This window comes from Dipodomys merriami, unplaced genomic scaffold (assembly GCF_024711535.1).
Source record: "Dipodomys merriami isolate MVZ:Mamm:240054 unplaced genomic scaffold, mDipMer1.0.p SCAF_31, whole genome shotgun sequence".
NCBI classification, from domain to species: domain Eukaryota; kingdom Metazoa; phylum Chordata; class Mammalia; order Rodentia; family Heteromyidae; genus Dipodomys; species Dipodomys merriami.
In genome coordinates, this window is record NW_027204604.1 from 13,301,358 (window position 1) to 13,324,374 (window position 23,017).

Consider the following 23,017-nt stretch of genomic DNA (forward strand, 5'->3'; position numbering starts at 1 on the left):
ACAAGATGGAGTAGAACAAGCCATAAGCGTGGTCCGAGGGACGCGGTACCCAGGGAGGCTGGCCGGCGAGGGTTCGGGAACAGCCCCCCCGCCCCGGCCTTCCTGCTCCCCGGGGCACCGTGGAGAGCCGGGGAGCCCTCCTCCCCCTGGAGATGCCCACCTTTGGGACCAGATAAACCCTGGGCGGCGATCGGGGCGCGGTGCACCGCGCCGGGGGAGGAAACAAAATTAGAGCCTGCTCCCCACGTGCCCCGACGCCAGCCCGGGCCTCCCGGTCCTCCTCCGCCCACCGGCCGCGGGCTCCCGGCCCCGGGCTGCGGGCGCAGCCGGACGCGGGCCCTACGGGAGGAGGGCGGCGGCAGGGGAGGGAGGAGGAGGAGGGAGGGGATGCAGGGAGGAGGGAGGAGAAGGAGGGAGGGGAGGAGGGAGGAGGGAGGGGGAAGGCGGAGGAGGGGGAGGAGGAGGAGGAGGGCGCTCTAGCCACACCCATCGGCGAGCGGATCCCGGGCCCGCGGGCGTCGTCGGCCGCCGCGCTCCAGCCTCCGCCCGCACCGAGCCGCGGGGACCCGGCCGCACCCGGGAGGGGCCGCTGGGGCCGCAGCGCGAGGGGCAGCGAGGGGCGGCGGGGACCCGGCACCGGCCCGGGGCGGCGGCTGCGACCATGATCGCTTTGTTCAACAAGCTGCTGGACTGGTTCAAGGCCCTGTTCTGGAAGGAGGAGATGGAGCTCACGCTGGTCGGGCTGCAGTACTCCGGCAAGACCACCTTTGTCAACGTGATCGCGGTACGGCCGGGGCGCGGGGCCGGGGGCGGCCGGGGCCGCCGCCGGGCGAGGGCGGAGCCGGCTCCGGGCGCCTGGGGCCTGGTACGGCGGCCCGGGGGGACCGGGTGGCGGCCGCCGTCGCCGGCTCGGGCGGGCAGGGCTGGGGCGGGGCCGGCAGGACACCGGGGGCCGTGCCGGGCCCCGGCGACGCCGCCCGGGTCTCCGCACCTCCGGGGGACCCCTGCCGGGCGGGACTGACCCGGGACTCCGCGCCGGGGCCATGACGGGGCGAAAGCGCCGGGCCTGGCCGCTCCGCGCGCGCGGTCACGGGACCGGCGGCCCGGCCCCGCCCGAGGCCCCGTCCCTCCCCGCGGGCCCGGGGACGCCGCGGCCCGCCGCCGCCACCACCCACCCCGCCTCGCTCGCTGCGCCGCACCTGCGGCGGGCGGGCTGCGGGGAGGAAGTTGCGGCGGAGGTCCCGCCCGAGGGGGCTGAGCCGGGGGCGCCGCCCACCGGGGCCCGGGGTCCGGGGACGGGGAGCGGGCCGGCGCGGGCCGGCGCGGCGGGGAGGGAGTGAAGGCGGGGGGTGGGGGCGAGCTAAGCTGCTGTCATGGCTGCGGCCCGCGCGTCGGAGCGCGGCCCGACCGTGGGTGCGGGCGCCCGGGCAGCCTCGGGACCGGGGCTGCGGTTGTCCGGACACCGGGGTCCCCGTCCCGAGAGCCGTGAGCGGCCACGGTGACCAGAAATGCTGCCGAGGAGGATCGGCCCGGCCTGGGGCCCGGCACCTGCCCGCTCCTCCCGCCGGCCGACCTTCGGGGAGAGGAGATGCGGAGGGCAGGCCCCGCATCCCCGCGCTGGGCCCGGGGCGGGCGGCCGGCGTCCTCCGCGGCCACGTGACCGGGCACTGGCTTCTGCCTCTGGCCATCCACTGCGGGGCCCTCTGCCCCCTCCCGCCCCAGCCTCTCCGGGCTCCTCTTCTGACCCGGCAGGATCTTCCGGCATGCTGTCTCTGAACCGACCTGGGCCCCTGGGCCTCCAGATTCCAGGATCTGCCCCCCACCCCACCCCAGGGCCGGAGACTCCTAGAACAAAAACCACGTCTACTTCTCGCCTGGCTCGGCGGGCCTCCCAGGCTCGGCTTCCACGCCTTTGGGGCCGGGGGATGTCTCTGGAGTTTTCTCAACACCCACCCAGCCTGGGTGTTGTCCCCCCTGAAGCTCCCCGTCCTGGGCAGAGACCGCAGTAGTAGTACCCAGTAGGGTCTGAATTCTAGGGACTGAAAGGCAGGTCTCCCCAATTCCTTTGCCGGGATCCAGAGTATCCGTGAAAACAGGTTGTGGTGGCTCTCCAGGCTGGGGGACAAGAGCAACCTGAGTTCAAGGCCAACTTTTTTGGCTTTTGGGACAAGACACTTGATGTTTAGAAAAAAGATTCCCTCTTCTTGATACTAAATTTACCACTTCAGCCAGAACAGCCTAAAAGAGTGGAGCCAAGCTGGGCCTGGTGGTTCACACCTGTAATCCCCACCCAAAGGAGGCTGGGACAGGAGGATCGTGAGCTGGAGGCCAGCCTGAGCTGTATAACAAGAGACTGACCTCAAAAAAAAGTTAATTAGACAATGATTCAAAAAACAAATAAATAATAAACATTAAAAGAGCAAGCCAAATTACCCTTCTCTGCAGAGGCTTGTCAAGAAAACCATCCCTTTATGGGCTGCATTTGGAAATGTGGTCTTTGGGTTAGTAACTCAAATCCACCCAGGCGACTTCATAGGCCTGTCTGCCACCTGGTGCACAGTCACAGTAGAGTCTTCCAGAAATAAAGAATCAGGACCCCGGGGCTCTGTTCCCATGACCACCACTGCCTTTCTGAATTCCCTTGGCCTGTTCATGCAAGTTGTCTGTTCACTCAAGTCCCCTCCCTTGGGTTTTTGTGCTCACTCCATGAGGTCTGGATGTAAATGGGAACTGAGTTTAGTGAGTTCAGTTGCTCAATGGGTTCATGTGCACTGGAAAGAAAAGACTTCACACTGAGCTCCGACGTTCGGAGAGGGTTGTGATGCTAGAGAAGCTGGGAAATATTCTTTTATGACACTGGGATTTAATTTAGGTCCTTGAATTTGCTAGGCAGGCGTTTTACCATTTGAGCCATGCTTGTAGCCCTAGGAGATGTTTTTGCCTAAGGCCTTTCCTTTCCTTCCTTCTTTCCTTCCTCCCCCGCCTCTTTCTCCCTCCTCCTTCCCTCTCTCCCTTCCTTCCTTCTTTCCTTCTCTTTTTGCAAAGGGTGTCCCTGTGTAGCTGAGGCTGACCTCAAACTTGCCATATTCCTGACTTAGCCTCCCATGGATCACCTTGTTGATTGAGGTCACTTTCAGATATTTAAAAGTATAACAACAAAAAAAAACTAGTACTGCTGTTTCACATCTATAATGCAAGCTACTTGGCAGGCTGAGATCTAAAGATCACAGTTCAAAGCCAGCCCTGGCATACAAATCCAAAAGATTCTTCGGTTAATCATCAAAAAGCCAGTAGAGTAGCCAGGAGTGAAAACAGCTAAGAGGATGAGTTCAAGCTCTAGCACGCGCACGCACACACATACATAAATATTAAAGTATAAAAGACTGTCGTATTGAAGAAGTCATTTTAGGGGGCTGGGAAGGTGGCTCAGTGGTAGAGTGCTTGCCTTGCATGCTCGATGCCCTGGGTTCGATTCCTTAGCACCACATAAGCAAAAAGAAAAAAGCCGGAAGTGGTGCTGTGGCTCAAGTGGTAGAGCACTAGCCTTGAGCTGAAGAGCTGAGGGACAGTGCCCAGGCCCAGAGTTCAGGCCCCACGACCGGAAAAAATTAAAAAAAAAAAAAAAAGTCATTTTAGGGTACCCAACAGAAGTAAGGAACACAGAATGATCTCTATAGGAAGATGAGTCAGAGCGGATTGAAGAGATGGACCAGGGGTTGCACTGGACCACTTATGGTTGCTTCCACCTTCTGTGAAGTCTGTGGGGTAGGAAGGGCTGTTTCAGGGAAACTCAGTCATCACCTGGCTCTGCTTTAGCTCCACCCACAGGGGGCAGGAAGTCTGGTTCTGCTTTAGCCCCACCCACAGGGAGCAGAAGTCCCTACCCCCAGCCGTCCCCCTTCCCCAGGGTCCTACAGGGAGCCTGTGCGTCTTCTCCGTGCCAATGGGCAGTGAGGATGCCCCTGCTTGGAGCCATGCTATTTCCCAGCATTGCATGAGCCCCGTTACCATTCCTAGGAGACCAAAACCGTATCCCCACTTCCAGTAGGGGACCCCAGGGCCCGGGGCAGGCAGAATGTCTCGTCCAAGCCCCCCTGCAACAAGTGCCCAGCAAGACCTGGGCTTCTTCCTCAGACCCAATGAGGATGGAGGATGGGCTCCAGTGGGTGCCCGGGCTGGCAGCACTGTGGCCCGCTGGCATGTAGGTGGCAAACCCTTGAAGATCCCCTGCCCCCCACAACTAAGCCCAGGGGAAGTAGCCCTCCTTGCAGCACCCCCTCCTCCTTTGAGGGTACCGAGAAAGGTTGGGGACCCTTGCATACTCAGTCCTCCATTTCCAAGGACCAAAAAGAAATATTCAAGGAAAAGATGGCACTGGGGCCTGAACTCAGGGCCTGGGCACTGTCCCTTAGCATTTCCACTGAAGACATGTTTTGCTAAGTGAGCCACACCTTTTCTTGTGGCTTTGGGTAGTTAAGTGGAGATAAAAGAGTCTCACAGACTTTCCTGCCTGGGTTAGCTTCGAACAGTGATCCTTAGATCTCAGCTTCCTGAGTAGTTAGGATTACAGGCATGAGACACTGGTGCCCAGCCTGACCCTGTTGAGATTGTTTTTTAAGAAGGGGTTGTGGAGCCCAGTGCCAGTGGCTCTCGCCTGTAATCCTAGCTATTAAAGAGGCTGAGATCTGAAGATTGAGATTTGAAGCCAGCCCAGGTAAGAAAGTCATGAGACTCTTATCTCCCTAAAAAGCCAGAAGTGGAGCTGTGGTTCAAATTTGGTAGAATGCTAGCCTTGAGCCAAAGAAGCAGTGTGCATGCGCGTGCACGTGCACACACGAAATTTTAAGAAGGAGGAGGAAGAATGGGAGAGAGAAAGGTGAGATTGATCAGGGTGGATTTTCCACAAGTGTGGAAATGTCACAATGGAACTCTCCCTATACAAAGAATATATGCTAATTTTTAAAAAAAGAGGCTGGGAAGGTGGCTCAGTGGTAGAGTGCCTGCCTTGCATGCATGAGGCCCTGGGTTTGATTCCTCAGAACCACATAAGCAGAAAAAACCAGAAGTGGAGCTGTGGCTCAAGTGGTAGAGCACTAGCCTTGAGCTGAAGAGCTGAGGGACAGGGCCTAGGCCCAGAGTTAAGACCCAATGACCGACAAAAAATTAAAATTTTTTTTAAAAAAACATAAAAAAAAAGAAAGTTGGGCACTAGTGGCTCACGCCTGTAATCCTAGCTACTCAGGAGGCTGAGATCTGAGGATTGTTTTTCAAGCCAGCCCAGGTAGGAAAGTCCATGAGACTTTTATCTCCAATAATCTACTCAGAAAAAGCCAGAAGTGATACTGTGGCTCAAGTAGTAGAGGGCTAGCCTTGAGAACACACACACACACACACACACACACACACACACACACACACACACACACACACACACACACACACACACACACACACACACACACACACACACACACACACACACACACACACACACACACACACACACACACACACACACACACACACACACACCAAGCTAGGCACCAGTGGCTCACTCCTGAAATCCTAGCTTCTCAGGAGGCTGACATCTGAGGGTCGAGGTTCAAAGCCAGCCCGGGCAAGAAAAGTGTGTGAGACTCTTGTCTCCAATAAGCCACTAGAAAACCAGAAGTGGCGCTGTGGCTCAAGTGGTAGAGTACTAACCTTGAGCTGAAGAGGTGAGGGACAGCGCCCAGGCCCAGAGTTCAAGCCCCACAACCAACCAAACAACAACAAAAATAACAAACAAAAAAAAGATTGCTTAAATCCAGGAGTCGTAGGCCAGCCTGGACAAAATAATAGAGCTTAGATACCAAAAACTACATATATACATATTTTTTTTTTGCAGAAAAAAATTTTTCTGGTACATATTTTTCCTTGTCATTATTCCCTAAACTGTGAAACAAGTGTTTGCCTCATGTTTGAATTGTTTGGCATCACAGCTGACTCAAAGGCCTGCACGGCGCCTGCCTGGTATCTGGCTCCAGGAGGCTCAGCGTGAGTTTCAGGCCAGCCTGGATTCCACAGGAGGACTCTGGGCACTAGTGGCTCATGTCTGAATCCCAGCTAGTCAGGATGCTGAGATTTTAGGGTCAAGGTTCAAAAGCCAGCCCAGGCAGGAAAGTCTATGAGACTCTTTTTTATTTTATTTAATTTTATTGTCAAGGTGATATACAGAGTCTATGAGATGCTTATCTCCAATTAACCACCAGAAAAAACAAAAACAGAAGTGGAGCTATGGCTCAAAGTGGTAGAGCACTAGTCTTGAGCAACAAAAGCGGGACAGCACCCAGCCCTGAGTTCAAGCCCCATGACTGACCAAAAAGAGGAGAGACAGAGAGACGGGGGGGCGGGGGGGGAGTCCACAGGGAAGATGTATATGAATTATTGGCAAATAGTATGCCATTTTATAAAGGGATTTGAGCATCCACTGATTTGGTACCTGCAGGGGGTCCTGGGACCAACTTGCATGATAGCAAGGGACGCCCGTACTGACACAGCCTTTACACACACAAGTCATGTGCAGTCTCAGGAGACTTGGGGCCTCTGAAGCCCACCTCTGGGCCCGAGGCCAGGAACCCATGCTCCACTCATCACTAGGCATCAGAGTGGGTCTCGGTCCCCGTGGCCCCGGGACTGGGTGAACGGGTGTCCCATATTCCAGCACACAGCGTTGCACTGGATCAGACTTCCAAGAACCCACTGAAGGAACAGGGCGGCCACGCGCAGGGTGAAGGTTAAGCGAGCTCCAGTCTGTGCCCTGCTTGAGCAGGGGTGTCCCACACATGCCCATGCACACGTGAACCGGGTGAGGCTCTGGGAAGGAGTCTGTCTGGCCTTCTCTGACGCCCATGACACTTCTGAAGACAGTTGTGAGAGGAGAAGTGAAAATTGCTAGATTTTAAAAATAGGTTATAGGAAATGGAATTGCACTCAACTCCCAAGTATTCAGAAAACATTTATTAGAAGCTGAAGAAGCACTCTGTCTAGTGGGGAGACACACACACACACACACACAAAACTGTGGAAGCCAAGTGGGGGGGGGGCTCACACCTCTAATCCTAGCTACTCAGGAGGCTGAGATCAGAGGATTGAGGTTTGAAGCCAGCCCGGGCAGGAAAGTCCATGAGACTCTGATCTCCAAAAAACTAGAAGTAGAGCTATGGCTCAAGTAGTAGAGTGCTAGCCTTCAGGGAAAAAAAAGAAAAAAAGCTCGATGGCCACCGATGACTGGTGCCAGTAATCCTAACTATTGGGAGGCTGAGATCTGAGGATCAGGGTTCAAAGCCAGCCTGGGTAGGAAAGTCCACGAGACTCTTGTCTCTAACCACCAGAAACCGGGAAGTAGCACTGTGGTTCAAGTGGTAGAGTGCTCTCCTTGAGCTGAAGAGCTCAGGGACAGCTCCTAGGCCCAGAGTTCAAGCCCCAGTACAAACAAACATACTGTAGATTATTACAGGACTTTGTACCTCTAGGCAAGTCCTCTACCACTGAGCTACAACCTGATTACCCACCCACCCCGGATTTTTTACTTTAATATTTACCACTGATTTGAAAATAATGTCTGCTTTCTTACCATGCCTCTTGAACGTTAGACTATGACCTATTTGAGGTCCTTTCCTTGGAAGATAATATATTCTCCTCTACCAAAGACTGACTACAGCAAAGAGCCTTTAATTAATAGCACTGTAGGTTAGACTTCAGGAAGAACTTTCGCCCAGTTGAGGTTGAGAGCTTGTGACATTGCTTGAAGAAGATGAGCCTCTTCCTAGAAGGCCAGATGCTGCGGACAGCATCCTGCCTGGAAGTGAGGGACATTCAAGATGGCTCCTGACACACACAAGCGCACACGCGCGCTTGCACACACACACACACACGCGCGCGCACACACATACCCCATGGGAAGAAGAGAGCAGAGAGAGCCTGACCCCCTGCATTTCCCCTGTGCCCGCCCTCCCCCTGGTCAGGAGAGACACATGGGTGATGCCAGTGTCTGCGCATTTTCCACTTGTGCTTCTTCTTTGCAGTCAGGACAGTTCAACGAGGACATGATCCCCACCGTGGGGTTCAACATGCGCAAAATCACCAAAGGGAACGTGACCATCAAGGTGAGGGGCTGGGAGGAGAGCGGGGAGGGGAAGGGGAGGGGAGGGGGCAGGAGGGGAAGGGGAGGGGAGGGGGCAGGAGGGGAGGGGAAGGGGAGGGGGCAGGAGGGGAAGGGGAGGGGAGGGGGCAGGAGGGGAAGGGGAAGGGGAGGGGGCAGGAGGGGAGGGGAAGGGGAGGGGGCGGGAGGGGAGGGGAAGGGGAGGGGGCGGGAGGGGGCCTCGGCTGCCTGCCTGTCCTGAGGCTCTGTCTCCCTCTTGCTCAGCTTTGGGACATTGGGGGACAGCCCCGATTCCGCAGCATGTGGGAACGCTACTGCCGAGGAGTGAGTGCCATTGTGTGAGTATGGGGCGCCCCTCCCCCAGCATCCTCCTCTCCTTCCTGGCTTCCTGGGGCACCCCTCTCCCAGCATCCTCCTCTCCTTCCTGGCTTCCTGGGGCGCCCCTCCCCCAGCATCCTCCTCTCCTTCCTGGCTTCCTGGGGCGCCCCTCTCCCCAGCATCCTCCTCTCCTTCCTGGCTTCCTGGGGCGCCCCTCTCCCCAGCATCCTCCTCTCCTTCCTGGCTTCCTGGGGCGCCCCTCCCCCAGCATCCTCCTCTCCTTCCTGGCTTCCTGGGGCGCCCCTCTCCCCAGCATCCTCCTCTCCTTCCTGGCTTCCCCGGCCAGCACCTCAGGCTGGACACAGAATCACCTTAGACATCCCCTGCCTGCTTCTGACCTCCATCTGGCGGTGCGTTTCGCAGAAATGGCCCCCGCCACCTAATCTAAGATCCTGGCCTCAACCAGCCAAGGCTGCGCAGGGCACTTCCTCATTGTCTCCTTGTCTCCCCAGCACAGACCACTGTGTCTTAGATTTTGTGTGGTTTAAATGATGGTTAAAAATAACCTTTATGCTGTAGCGACTCAGGAGGCTGAGATCTGAGCATCATAGTTCAAAACCAGCCCGGGCACGAAAGTCCGTGAGACTCTTATCTCCAATTAAGCACCAGAAAACTGGAAGTGGCGCTGTGGCTCAAAGTGGTGGTAGAGCACTAGCCTTGAGCACAAAAGCTCAGGGGCAGTGCCTAGGCCCTGAGTTCAAGCCCCATGGCCAACAAACAACAACAATAAAAAAAAATTAGCAGGACATAGGTAGCTCACAGCACACCAGAAATCCTCGCTACCCAGGAGATGGACATTGGGAGGATCTTATTCAAGGCAAAAACAAACCAGAATTCCATCTCAACAGAGAAACTGGACATCGTGATATGCGCCTGTCCTCTCCGCCACAGTGGGAAGCATAATAAGAGGATCACTGTTCAGGCTAGCCCAAGGAAAAGGTGAAAGTATCTCACAACTAACCAGAGAAAAAGGGCTGGAAGTATGGCTCAAGTAAACACCATTACAACCAAAAACAATTTTTCATCAGCCAAATGTTGTGGTGCATACCTATCATTCCAGCTACTCAGGAGGAAGAGATTGGGAGGATCAGTTTGACTCAACCAATAAACTGGGCGTGGTGATATGCATCTGTAGTCCCAGCCACAAAACCGGAATAAGTAGGAAGATCCACACCAGCCCCAAGAAAAACCTCAAGACAGTCTCTAAGAAATGATAAACAAGCCAGGCGCTGGCAGCTCACGCCTGTAATCCTAGCTACTCAGGAGGCTGAGATCTGAGGATCATGGTTCAAAGCCAACCAGAGGAGGAAAGTCCATGAGACTCCTATCTCCAGTTAACCACCAGAAAACCAGAATTGCTGCTGTGGCTCAAAGTGGTAGAGTGCTAGCCTTGAGCAAAAGAGCTCAAAGACAGTTCAAGCCCCAGGACTGAGTGGGGGGGGAACCTGAACATTTTTTGGGGGTGCTGGGAATTCAGTGGTAGAGCTCTTCTTGCCTAGCACCAGTGATGCTCTAGATTCAACCTCCAGCATCACAAACAAAAGAGAGAAAAACAAAAACAATACATTCCCAAACAATAGATTGTTTAGTTTTCTTGATAGACTAAACAATAGATGGTTTTAAAACATTTAAAAGTAATGCATCTTGTTGCAAGAAAACCATGGGAGGTTCCCTTGCTTTTTCTGCTCGAATCAGACTTAACCGCAAAGCACTAGCAGGTGCATTGGGTGGGACCTGGAGGCCCCAGCTTTCCCCAGAGGACAGGACAAGGGCACCCTCAGGACCGCCTGCCGCTTTACGCCATCAGCCATAGATTCAGAAAGCATTCCCTGAGTGGGCCCAGGGTGCCCTTAGCTACAGGGGTGACTGGTTTGGCAACAGAGGTGTTATGCCCCAGCGGCAGACCTCTTCTTGCCCTGGTGTCCACATGCTGGCCCTGCTTCCCTTTCCCAGATACATGGTGGATGCTGCTGACCAGGAGAAGATCGAGGCCTCCAAAAATGAGCTTCACAATCTGCTGGACAAGCCGCAGCTGCAGGGGATCCCGGTCAGCAGGGGATGGGGAGGGAGGAAGGAAGGGAGCTGGCCGGAAGTCACTGGCAGCTGACCTAGGCAGAAGCCGCATTGCTGGAGTGCTCCTGATCTAACCATCCTTCGTCCCTTCTCCTCAGGTTTTAGTCCTGGGGAACAAGCGGGACCTCCCAGGAGCACTGGATGAGAAGGAGCTGATTGAGAAAATGTGAGTTTGGTGATTTTTCTTTGTACTTCTTCTATTCCCCTCATCTTCCAGCTGCCTGACTCTAGGGCTGGGCTCCTTGCAGTTTTCAGTGTTAGCCACCTGGTGGCAGCAGAGCACAAGTTTCCAGGCGCCTCGCCCTCATTGTAGCCCCTAGAGCCAGAAAAAGACCCTGCCCACCTCTGGCCCAGGCCCCTGGTAGCCCCAGCTCCCACAGAACTTCTTTGGTCTCCCCCCACTAGGAATCTGTCTGCCATCCAGGACCGAGAGATCTGCTGCTACTCCATCTCCTGCAAAGAGAAGGATAACATCGGTACGTGAGTCTGTAGAGTCGCTGGCACTGCTGCGTGGCTGTAGGGAGAAGAAAGACCCTTCCCTATCTCAGCCTGGTGCTCTCTCGAAGCTTCCACTGGCTGCTTGCCCATAGCCCAAAGCTCTGTGGCCCTTCCGTGTGCATCAGGCAGCCAGGGGGTGGAGTTCTGAGCGTGACCTGGCTCTGCCTCTGCCGGTGCCCCGATTCTCTACCACCTGCTTGGAAAGGCTGTTTGGGGGGGGCATGCTCTGGGATTCGGGTGCTTGCTGAAGTTTGGGGGTACCTGGGCTTTCCTCCACCCTCTCTCCAGGTGCCTTGTCTGCTCCCCCAGCGTGCACTGCACGGAGAGGCCTGGGGCTGGAACTCAGAGCCTGGGCGCTGTCCCTGCGCTTCTTTTGCTCAAGGCTAGCACTCCACCACTTGGCCACCGGTCCACTTCCAGCTTTTTCTGCTTGTATAGTACTGAGGAATCAAACCCAGGGCTTCATGCATGCTAGGCAAGCGCTCTACCACTGAGCCACCTTCCCAGCCCATAACCTTCTCTTTGTCCCCACCCAGACATCACCCTACAGTGGCTTATTCAACACTCGAAGTCACGGAGAAGCTGAGACCGAGGTCCTTCCCCTTGGACCAGGGACGTGGTCACCTAAACCTGAAGCCGAGCTCCCCGCCTCCTCCGCGCCCACCCCACCCCCAAGCCCGCCCTCCTCGCTGAGCGTGGGGAGGGCCCTCGGGGCTCCCAGAGCCCCATTCTGCTGAGGTTTGAACTCCTGTTTTTATTGTAAAATAAATTGCCACCCCCCGCCCCCGTCCCCTAACTGGTCCCCTCCCCCTCTCTCTGTGTCCCTTCACCTGGCCCCGCCTTTGTCCCCTCTCAACAGCCGTCACCCACAGCCCTGCCCCCCTCGCTTTCCCCCGTCCTCTCTTCCCCTTTCAACACTGTTATTGTCCTGTGTGTACAGTATATATATGTATATATATTTTAATTTTTTAATTTAAGCAAAGACTAAAATCACCCATTTGATGCTGCAGGGGCCTGGGATTCGGGATCTGGGAGAGGGCAGTCAGGAGAGCAGAAAAGAAGGGAGGGTTGGCTGGGAGCAATTCAGATTTGGAAGGTGGAAGGTGGCACCCGGGGCGCTGCCCAGCGTGGGCACTGGTGGCCACTGCCACGTCCCGTGTGTCTGCCTCTCAGTCTGGCTTGTCCACGCGAGGCTGGGACACCACAGGCTGGTGGGAGAGCCCGCAGGTGCCCCTCTCTGCCCCCAGTCGTGGCTGGGCCACCAGAGGCCACAGACGGCCAGGCCTAAGGGGCAGGAAGCTGGTGTCCACGCTGCCCTGTGCCACTCACGCATGCCTGCTCCCGGCCCCCAGCTCCTGCCTCTCCCCGGGGCCCCCAGCTCCAAGGCCCACCTCATTTTCCGTTCCTATTTTACAGCTCCACGAGGAGAGAACTCAGCATGGGGGGTTGGTTCTTTGGGTTCTGTTTTGTTGTTTGTTGTTCATTGGTTTAATTTAATGATTTGTAAAGTGACGTTCCTCTTTTTTTACACTTTTCAGCTCATATTTAACCTCTGTTTGGAAAATGATTCTTGTAACTGTACATTTTTTTTTTCTCCTAATAATAACAATGACGACAATAAATGACCAATTTTGTGTTTGGGGGCGTGTGTAGCACCCGTCATTTCCCGCGGGTTCTGGACTGGCCTGGCTCCTGGAGCGGGGAGCCCCGTCTGCTGGGGACACGTGTTCACACTGGTCACAATGGCCCCTCAGAAAACCACATCCCACACGTGAGTCTGGGTTTTGCGTGGCCTCTTCGGTCTCTGTGCATTCCCACGAGGCCTCAGGCTCGAGCTGGCAGCTGCTGGCAATACTCAACAGGTCTTCTGTTTTTTCTTTTTTGTCTGTTGTGGGGCTTGAACTCTGGGCCTGGGCGCTGTCCCTCAGCTCTTCAGCTCAAGGAGAGCGCTCTGCCACTTGAGCCACAGCGCCACGTCCAGTTTTCCGGTGGTTTATTGGAGATAAGAGTCTCATGGACTTTCTTGCCCAGGCTGGCTTTGAACTGTGGTCCTCAGATCTCAGCCTTGTGAGTAGCTAGGATTTCAGGTGTGAGGCACTGGCGCCTGGCCTCAGCAGGTCTTGTGGAGGAAGGACATGGTAGCAAGGATGTCAGGGCTGGACCCTGCTAGGCTATGACTGAGCCAGCCCTACAGCCAGGTCAGCCCTCAGCACCTCTCCTCCAGACCCTGCACCTCCTTTACAGCCAGGACTACCTCCACTTCCTCAGCTCTGCTTCCCATCGGTGAAGAGGCCTCTACACCTAGCCTGGCCTGCCAAGCCCAGGGTCTTTACTGCCCCTGTGGCCTGCTGGTGTCAATCTGACCAGAGCTCCTCCCCAGCTGTCCAGCTGGACCCCCACCTGGATCCTCAGCTGCCAGGCTTGCTCCCATCTGAGGCCATTTTGACCCACTTTTATAGTAAGCCCAGCCTCCCTCTCGGCCCCTCCGCAGCCTCCTCTTCTTCCTGGAAAGTGGAGGGGGTCCTGCTGCAGAACCTCTCATCCCTTCTGTCCTCTGCCATTGAAGGGAGACAGAGCCTCACTTGTGAGTGAGGCCCTGGGCCTCCCTGAGCCTGAGCCTCCACCCGTGCGGAGGCCTCTTCCTTGGAGGCCCCAGCCAGCCAACAGAGACATGCCCAGCCTGTCTGAGGGAAGGGGCTAGGGATGCAGCTTGGTTATATAGGATGTGTCAGGGCCTGAGTTTGATCCCAGAACCTCCACAAAAAAATAAAAATAAAAAAGGAAGGCTGGCCGAAATTCTACAATGGTCTCAGTACCTTCATCTAGTAGAGGAGGCTGAAGACAGCCCAGCTCTCTCTCCTGCCCCTCCCTGGAAGTGGAGCCACAGCTCTACTTCCAACTTTTTAGTGTTTAATTGGAGATAAGAGTCTTATTGCTGGGTGTGGGTGACTCACACCTGTAACCCTGACTACTCAGGAGGCTGAGATCTGAAGATCAGTGTTTGAAGCCATCCCAGGCAGGAAAGTCCATGAGACTCTTCTCCAATTTACCACTAGAAAACCAGAAGTGGTGCTGTAGCTCAAAATGGTAGAGCACTAGCCTTGAACAAAAAAAGCACAGGGACAGCGCCTAGCCCTGAGTTCAATCCCCATGAAGTCTCATGGACTTTCTTGTCCAGGCTGGTTTCAAACCATGATCCTCAAATCTCAGGCTCTCTGAATAGCGGGGATTACAGGTGTGCCACTGGCATCTGGCTTTGTTTGGGGCCTTTTGGTGTTGAAACAGTAAGAATACCCTGGCCATGCCTACTCCATAGTACTAGGGATTTGAATTCCCAGAGGGAAGGTGACGGGCACCATGCCAGCTGATGGACTCATCTTGTCTCATTGGATGACTTGTTCTCGGTGGGAGGGATTACTTCCTGTTCACTGATGGGGAAGCTGAGACTGAGGTGAAGATGTGATCCCAGGTTAAAGGATAGAGCTCAGCTGGAATGAGATTTTCCCTTGGTCAGAGGTCCCCTCCCCTCCCTGTCTACCCCCTCCCCTGACATGGAATCTGCTGGCTGGCCCCCCCGCAGTCTGCCTCAGACCTTCCACCACCACCCCCCAGCCAGCCTTCCCCCACCTCCCACCCCTGCAAGCCTTGGACCCCTGCGTAACAAACACCACATTGTGTCCCTGCTGGACAGGCTGCATGAACAGTGGCTCTTTCCCAAGGCTGCTGGCCTGCTGCGCAATTCTGCAAGCCCTTCACGTTGGCAGGCCTGGGGGAGAGGTGGGGGGGGGGAGGGAGGAACAGGCCACGGAGTCACCACCTCCCCCTGGGGCTCCCAGCCGGCTGAGCAGCAGGAGGGAGGGGCAGAGGGTGCCCTTTGTGGAAGAGGCCCCCAAACAGATGCTGAGGTGTCCCTCCGCCCTTGAGCCTTCCATCCTCCACCCTCTCCCTCCCAGACTTCACCTTGGTCCACCCGGCCCCCTTCTGCCATTGGTGAGGAAGGACTGGGAATGGGGGAGGGCAAGCCTGCCTTTGGCCTCCTCTCCCAGCTGAAGTTCCTTCAGACAAAGCTGGGGGCTTTGGTCTCTGTGGCAACAGGTCTGCCAAGAAATGGTGGGTGCCATTCCCCATACAAAGGGGTGCACATGGCACTGCTATCACCTAGCAACGGCCTCCCTCTCTCTTGGCGGCGTCACTGACCCCGGGTGGGTGCCAGGGAGAGAGAACAAGGCTGTTAAGATCCTTGGGTGGGGGGTGGGGGGTGACTGGGCCACTGGGCAGGCTGAGGCCGAGGGGTGTGAGTGGCTGGCTGGACAGAGGAGAATGGAGCCCCTGCCATTCCGAATCCCTGGGGCCCCTTGCTGATGGGTTGTTCTAGATGGTTCTAGCTGGGCCTTGAGACAGAGTACTGGTGGCCAGGGCTGAGCATCACTTCTGGTTGATGTCCTGCCAGCTTTGTGGGGCCCCCACAGGGCTCAGGGGCCCTTTCCAAGGGCACAGAGTTGAAGCTGGGGAAGCGGTTGGTGGGCAGTGGCCAGCAGGGGGAGCTCCGGGGGTCTGCTGGGGATGTGGGCGGAGCCCCGGTAGGAAGGGTGGGCGGGATGGGGGCAGGCAGGGGACAGGCAGCTGGGCAACTAACGATGGGCCCAACAGTCCCTTCTAAGAAATGAGACAAGAGCTGTTGTCAGATAAGAGAGGCCAGGAAGCCCCCTGGCTCACACAAGGAAGGCGGCTGGGAATGAGGGCTTTGTGGAGAGGAAGTGGGTTGGAGGTGTGGGCTTTGGAAGGGAGATGATGATGGCAGCCTTTTCAACTCCCAGTGGCGGCTGGGTTGCAGTCCCCCAGCTCCCCAGCCCTCCCTCCTCTGTGTCCTCCAGAAGCTATAATGCCCTTGGGGTCCTGGGATGGGCCAGCAGCCCATAGGCCGGAGCCAAAGGCTGCCCCAAATCAGTGCCCAGCCCTGGGAGGGCATCTGGGCACTGCCAGGCAATGGCCTAAGAAAGTGAGCTTGGCACAGGGGTAGTTCTACCTAGTTTATTGTTTTTCAAGAGGGGCCTTCTATAGGAAAGCACCTAACAAGGGGGGCTGGACAGGGCAGCTTGGGAGACTCAGAAAGGGGAAGAGAGAAACCTTCCAGAAAAAAAAAAAAAAAAAAGGGTGGAGGGACGCATCCAGGAGTAGAGCTAGTCCAGACAAGAGAGTACCAAGCGTGGTTGGGTAGTCCCAAGGAGCCCTAGGATGGGGCCTGGGCAGGGGGGAGATGTTTCATGTTCCAAGGGCAAGAGAAGGAAGCAGACCTGCACCAAGAGAGGGCAGATGAAGCCTTGACTCCCAGCTGATGAGACCCGGCTGCTCATCACCCACCCATGGAAAGGCCCTCGGAATACCTCGAGAGGCCTCGAGAAGCACGCCTTGGCTACCCCAAGCCTTCCCCCACAAAGAGCCAAATCCATGTCTACGCAGCAAGGCAGGTAGCAAAAGCAAGATCTACGGGGAAAGAATCAGCAGACACTGGCTCAGGCCGGGGTGAGCCCCCCCACTGTCCCACCCCGGCTCCTGCGCACCCCTCTTCCCCCTCCCCCAGGGCCCCTTGCTGGGGCCTGGCCTCAGCAAGGCGTGCCCAGGGGCAGGAGCGGGGGTGACTCCCTCGGCTTATGGAAGTAGATGGAGGAGGACACCTCGCTCTTGAGCTTGTTGTCCGAGCCGTCGGTGGGCGAGCCGTCGGAGGCCCCGCCGCACTCCGGGCAGCAGCAGCAGCAGCAGCAATCCAGGAAGGCCTGGCCCAGCGGCCTGCACACGCACAGCAGCAGCACGGGGGTGATGGCGCCCTTGAAGAAGGTGGAGAACTGGTTGATGAGGCCCAGCAGGTCCAGCGTGTGGCGCGTGAGCTCGGTGGAGAGGTACGCCACCACGATGTTGCACACGTTCTCCGGCAGGGTGCACAGGGCATAGACCACCGTGAGGCCCACCACCGTGCTGTTGAGCTGGCTCTCACACTGCTCGTGCTTGCCCACCCGGCACTTGGGCTTGCTGCCCGGAGGTCCCCGGACCCGCCATGTCACCAGCTGGCAGGTGACGGTGAAGAGGATGGGCAGGCAGAAGTAGCAGCCGAAGTACCACCACATGCGGGCGTTCTGGTAGGTCATCACCAACGAGTAGAGCGACTCCGGCAGGCTGGCTGAGGGTTTCATGACACACGAGTCCACGGTGCCTGTGGTGGGGGCTGGCTCCTGTGCCAGCTGCCACAGCAGGAGCTCAGGCACAGCCAGGGTCATGGAGCCCACCCAGATGACAGCCAGCTTGGCCAGGATGGACTGGCACCGCTCGATGGGCCTCACCTTGGGCAGGGTGCTGGTGGCCACATGGAAGCGGTCGATCCCCAGGGCACAGAGGCTAAAGGTGGTGACTCCCAGGGAGGAGACCTGTGGGCGTGGGTGGGAGGAACATGAAGCAGGTGGTGAGAAGGGGAAAATGGAAGAAGCCCTGGTATCTGGCTGTGACAGACCGTGAACTGCGTCATAAGTGGAGAGTCATAGCAATGGTAACAGTCAACCATTTTCTACCCATCAGGTAGGGATGTGTGTGTGTGTGTGTGTGTGTGTGTGTGTGTGTGCATGTGTGCGCGCGCACGTGTTACTACTGGGACTGAACTCAGGGACTGGGCACTGTGCCTTACAGTTTTTTTTGCTCGTCTGGTGCTCTACCACTTGAGCCACAGTTCCATTTCTGGCTTCTAGCCAGTTAATTGGAGTTAAAAGTCTCATAGACTTTCCTGCCTGGGCTAACTGGAAACCACAATATTCAGATCTCACCCTCTTGAGTAGCTAGAATTACAGGCGTGAGCCACCTGCACCCAGCTAACATATCAACCCTCAGCCAACCATATTACTAAAGAAGAGATGGAAGCCCAGGCAGGAAACACGGATTTGCTCAAGATCAAAACCCCTGTAAAACTGAGGTTCAGGCCCTCACCTGCATCTTTCCATCTCTTGGCCTGGGAAAGTATGGTCTGCCTCCCTCAGCCCCAGTGCTCCCCGACAGACTCTAAGCAAGAACCAGGGCAGAGAGAGATACAGGAGGGCTGGGTTTTTTAAGCAACTTCTATTTCCTGAGCCCCCTATATGCAACCATGAGGGGATGATCTTGGGGACACAGCACACACTCATTTATCTATCTATTGATCCATCGATTGATCGATCAACCTACTTACCTATCTAGCAGCTGTCTCTCTGTTTCCACCCTTCTCTCCTTGTCCTGTCCGGAGCAGCGCAGGGCCCAGCATGTGGGGAGCAACCCCCACCCCAGCAACCAGTGCCCACCATCCCCACACACTATTCATCCGGCACAGAGGAAAGTCGCCCTGTGAGCCAAGAGGAAGTGGCTGGGCACAGGAAAGAGCATGTCCAAGAGCCTGAAAGGAGGACGTTGGGAGCTATCAAGGGGTGCGCTCCATCTCTGCTGCCGTCCAAACACAGAACACAATCCCCAGCTTATTCTCAACTGCCACCAAGTGTCCTTTGTGAGGCTCGGACCCCTCTCTTGGCAGGGGAACAGCTTTCAGGCTTGGGCAAAAACACCATCCCCCCTCCTTCTCTCCCTCCATCTCAAAACTGTCAGAAGGTTTATTTCACACTTCCTCCTAGAAGCACACACACACACACACACACACACACACACACACACACACACACACACACACACACACACACACACACACACACACACACTCACACACACACGAACCACCCCAGCAGAGGTTCTGGGACAGCGTGCTTAGTGCTCACTCCTAGTTCATTTCCGGGCCTCTGTCAGCTCATGGATCCTCCCTTTCTTTTAGGTGGGGGAGCGGGGGGAGGGCAGGATGGGACCAGAGCTTACATGCTGGATATGAAGCATTCACACTCAGGCAGGGAAGGTGTCCACTGATGTACTGAACACATGGGAACAGGAGTTTGTGTCTGCCCTTCTTCCTCTCTTAGGCCATTTCCAAATACAAACCATCATCTACTAGATTATTTTTATTCTAAGTACTTTATGGATATTGCGCATTTGAATCCTTCAAGAAGTGGGCGTAGGGCTGGGTGCCAGTGGCTCACGCCTGTAATCCTAGCTACTCAGGAGGCTGAGATCTGAGGATGGTGGTTCAAAGCCAACCCGGGAAACTCTTATCTCCAATAAACCACCAGAAAACCGGAAGTAGTGCTGTGGCTCAAGTGGTAGAGCGCTAGCCTTGAGCTGAAAAGCTAAGGGACAGTACTCAGGCCCAGAGTTCAAGCACCATGACTGACAAAAAAAAAAAAAAAAAAAAAAGAATTGGGTCTAGGAGCATGGCTTAGAGCAAGTGCCAAGCCCTGAGTCCAATCTCCCACCACAGAAGAATTCATTTAGGCAATTTTTTTTTTTTTGGGTCCAGTAGTGGGGCCTGAACTCTGGGCCTGGGCGCTGTCCCTTAGCTCTTCAGCTCAAGGCTAGCGCTCTACCACTTGAGCCACAGTGCCACTTCCCGCTTTTTTTCTTTTTGCTTATGTGGTGCTGAGGAATCGAACCCAGGGCCTCAGGCATGCAAGGCAAGCGCTCTACCACTGAGCCACCTCCCCAGCCCCATTTAGGCAATTATTATCATTGTCCTCGACTGTGTTCAGATGAGGAAACTGAGGCTTAAGAGGGTCAAGTAACTTCGCAATGTCCTTGATTCCTGATGGGACAAAGTCCAGTTTCAAAGCCAAATTACCTAATTCCAAAGCCCCATGTATAACCACTAAGTTCAGCTGGGGCTGTGAGCTCAGTGCTAAGTCATGTCAGCCCATGTCTAAAATCTAAAATCTAAAACAGTTCCGGCCACGTGCTGGTGGCTCATGCCTGTAATCCTAGCTATTCGGGAAGCTGATATCTGAGGATCGAGGTTCAAAGCCAGCCCAGGTAGGAAAGTCTGTGAAATTCTTATCTCCAATAAACCACCAGAAAACCAGAAGTAAGGCTGTGGTTCAAAGTGGTAGAGCACTAACCTTGAGCAAAAAAAACTCGGGGCAGCACCCAGGCCCTGAGTTCAAGCCCCACAACTGATTAAAAAGAAAAAAAAAATTGAGGTTTGAAGCCAACCCTGGCAGGAAAGGCCATGAAACTAACTACCAACTAACTACTAAAAAGCCAGAAGTGGAGCTGTGACTTAAGTGGCAGTGTACCAGCCTTGAGCAAAAAAGCTAAGAGACAGTGCTCAGACCCTGAGTTCAAGCCCCAGGACCAGCACAAGACAGAAAGAAAAAAAAAAAAAAAGCAGCAATACTTTCAACAGCTTTCAGAGGGAAAGCCTTGTAACTACAGCCTTGATGATTCCCAGAGAGGCTGAGTTACCTACCAGATCCTGTTCTGTGCAACCTTCTTGCGTCGCACATAAATCCACATGCAGATGCATTTGATCAAGAGTTCCACACAGTCTGACACGGAAATTTCCAGAACAGAGGCCATGATAATGTACTTTAGAGCATACAGCAGGGCAGCTAGGGCCATCTGGTCTACCTGCCACTCTTGGAGGACAAGGAATTGGGAAATAAGAAGCAACCTGCCCACTGACACCCAGACCATTAGGGACAAAGCGGAGACCTGAGCATCTCCGATGGCAGGTTTTGCCTTTCAGAGAGGACTGAGGGCGCTCCTGATGGGACTTGGCCACTCACTTCACGTGTGGTGTGAGAAGACACAGCTTAGGGTAGCACAGGAGGGGCTGGAGGCATAAAGGAGAGAAAGGAGACATGACAAAAGACTGACGGATTTCCTGGGTGGAGCAAGGGGGAAGGGCACCTGGGACTTGGAAAGGAGACAGTCTTGCCTCAGGGATTTTCTATGGGTTTTGTTATTGTTGTTTTGATCAGATTTACGCACCAGTGCTTGAACTCCTGGCCTAGGCTTTGTCTCTTAGGTTTTTCCCTCAAGGCTGGCACCCTGCCGCTTAAACCATACATCCATTTCTGGCTTTTTGCTAGCTAATTGGAAACCAGAGTCTCGCAGACTTGCCTGCCCCAGCTGGCTTCTCACCTAGATTCTCAGATGTCAGCCTCCTGAGTAGCTAGGATTACAGATGCGAGCCACCGGTGCCCTAACTTGGCTCCTGTGTTTTGTCCCCGCTCCCACCCCATCTTGCAGCACTCAGGGAGAGTCTCTATCAGAGTCTCTATCAATTCTCTCTGACCTTCTTGAAAAGCCTGGGAGGACGAAGATTGCAGCCCTGCACACCTGTTCTCAGGGCGACCAGAGACCAATGTCATGATTGTCTCTTTCCCCCACATAGGAGTGAGGAAGGAACCTAAGTCTGAGCGCCACGGCTCTGCCATTTTATGGACACCGATTCTCTTTCCAGTGCCTGGTGGAGACTGAGCTCCTGGCCTAGGCCATGCCCCCCACCCCCATTACTGAGTTCTAGAAGGCCCACACTTACCTCCATGAAGGGCACAGCGCGACAAGAAATATCACCCAGAAGCCTCTGTTGGGTGAGCTCATTAAAGATGACGACTGGAAGGCAGAAAAAGAGGACCAGGAAATCCCAGAGGGCCAGGCTGGCCAGGATGGAGTTCCAGGCGCTCTTCAGGTAGTAGCTGTGCCACACGACGCACATCACCGACAGGTTGCCCACGATGCCCACAGCAAACACCACCAGCGCCAGGAGCATGATGGCGTAGGCGCTGTAGGAGTTCTCCGTCATTGGATACAGGGGGTTTTGAATCTGCAGCCTCTGACCCGGGGTCCCCGTCAGGTTGCCTCTTGGCTCCTGCCCACTGCCAGGGGTGCCCCCATTCTTGTCTGGGTTGGGGCTGGTGGCCACCAGGGGTCGGGTGGGCTGCAGGTTGGCAGGGTGGATGGGCCGGGGGTACTCGGCCCTCTCCTCTGGTGCATACTGCTGTACCTCCTTTGGCCCCTCAGCCTTGGTGCCCCTCCTGGCTCGACTCGGCTGCTCCTGGACCTTGGTGCTGTGCCCACCTGAGGCCAAGGGGGCACCCCCAGAGACCCTGCTCAGCCCCACAGCCAATACCACCGCAAGAGAGATAGCCAGGGGCCACGGCCACCTCATGGCTGGACAAGCAGGATGCAGCTGCCCCCGGCAAGCAGGTGAAGACCCAGGACCCAAATGCTGGGCAGAATCAAGAGAGGCAGCTGGCCGCTGGGTCCGCCTCCAGTCAGGCGTCTGCCTGGCCAGCCCTCCCTCCCACCCTACTGACCACAGGCTGGCCAGGGCCCTCTGCTGGACACTGAGTAATCTCTGCTTCCCTCAAACAGCCCCCACCGCCGCCGCTGGTCCCCAGGACCACAGCAGGTCACACTGGGCAGCCCCCAGAGGGACCTGCGCCAGGCATTGGGGTCAGAGAGGAAACGTGGCCTGCCAAGCTGCTGAGGAAGCTCTTGTGTTCAGAATTGAGTCCTGTGAGCCAGGTGCAGTGGTGCATGCCTGTAATTCCAGCACTTGGGAGGTCAAAGCAAGTGAATCAAAAGGTCCAGGCTAGCCTGAGCAATGGCGTGAGCCCCCTGTCTCAAAAGTCCAAACAGGAGGCAGACATCAGTGTTTCCCATCTGTAATCCTAGCTACTCAGAAAGCTGAGACCTCTTCAGGATCACAGTTCAAAGCTAACCCAGGTAGAAAAGTATATGAAACTCTTATCTCCATGAATCAGCAAGATGCTAGATTGATAGAATAGTAGGTGTGAGCAAAATAAGCCAAGTGAAATAGTGAGGTCCTGAGTTCAAGCCCTCATGTACACACACACACACACACACACACACACACACACACACACACACACACACACACACACACACACGCACACACACACACACACCTTTGAAATTAGATCTGGTTTCCTGGCATGGTTTTGCCTTCTATAAGCTATGTGGTAAGTGATTGACCATAATGAACCTCATGTTTCAAATCTGGAAAGTGGA

At 55.6% G+C, this 23,017-nt stretch overlaps 2 protein-coding genes across 2 annotated transcripts; one reads left to right on the forward strand and one right to left on the reverse strand.

Moving 5' to 3' along the window:
- Positions 1 to 499: 499 nt before the first annotated feature.
- Arl8a (ARF like GTPase 8A) lies at positions 500 to 12,730 on the forward strand. Its single transcript, XM_070041830.1, has 7 exons — positions 500 to 784; positions 8,067 to 8,147; positions 8,408 to 8,481; positions 10,475 to 10,568; positions 10,693 to 10,760; positions 11,000 to 11,070; positions 11,629 to 12,730. Exons 1-7 carry the CDS (start codon positions 662 to 664, stop codon positions 11,676 to 11,678), a joined length of 561 nt encoding a protein of 186 aa, XP_069897931.1. The 5' UTR covers positions 500 to 661; the 3' UTR covers positions 11,679 to 12,730.
- Positions 12,731 to 16,109: 3,379 nt separating this feature from the next.
- On the reverse strand, positions 16,110 to 22,220 carry Gpr37l1 (G protein-coupled receptor 37 like 1). Its single transcript, XM_070041468.1, has 2 exons — positions 21,522 to 22,220; positions 16,110 to 17,511 (listed from the first exon to the last, which is right to left on the reverse strand). Exons 1-2 carry the CDS (start codon positions 22,149 to 22,151, stop codon positions 16,696 to 16,698), a joined length of 1,446 nt encoding a protein of 481 aa, XP_069897569.1. The 5' UTR covers positions 22,152 to 22,220; the 3' UTR covers positions 16,110 to 16,695.
- Between the last annotated feature and the right edge of the window lie 797 nt (positions 22,221 to 23,017).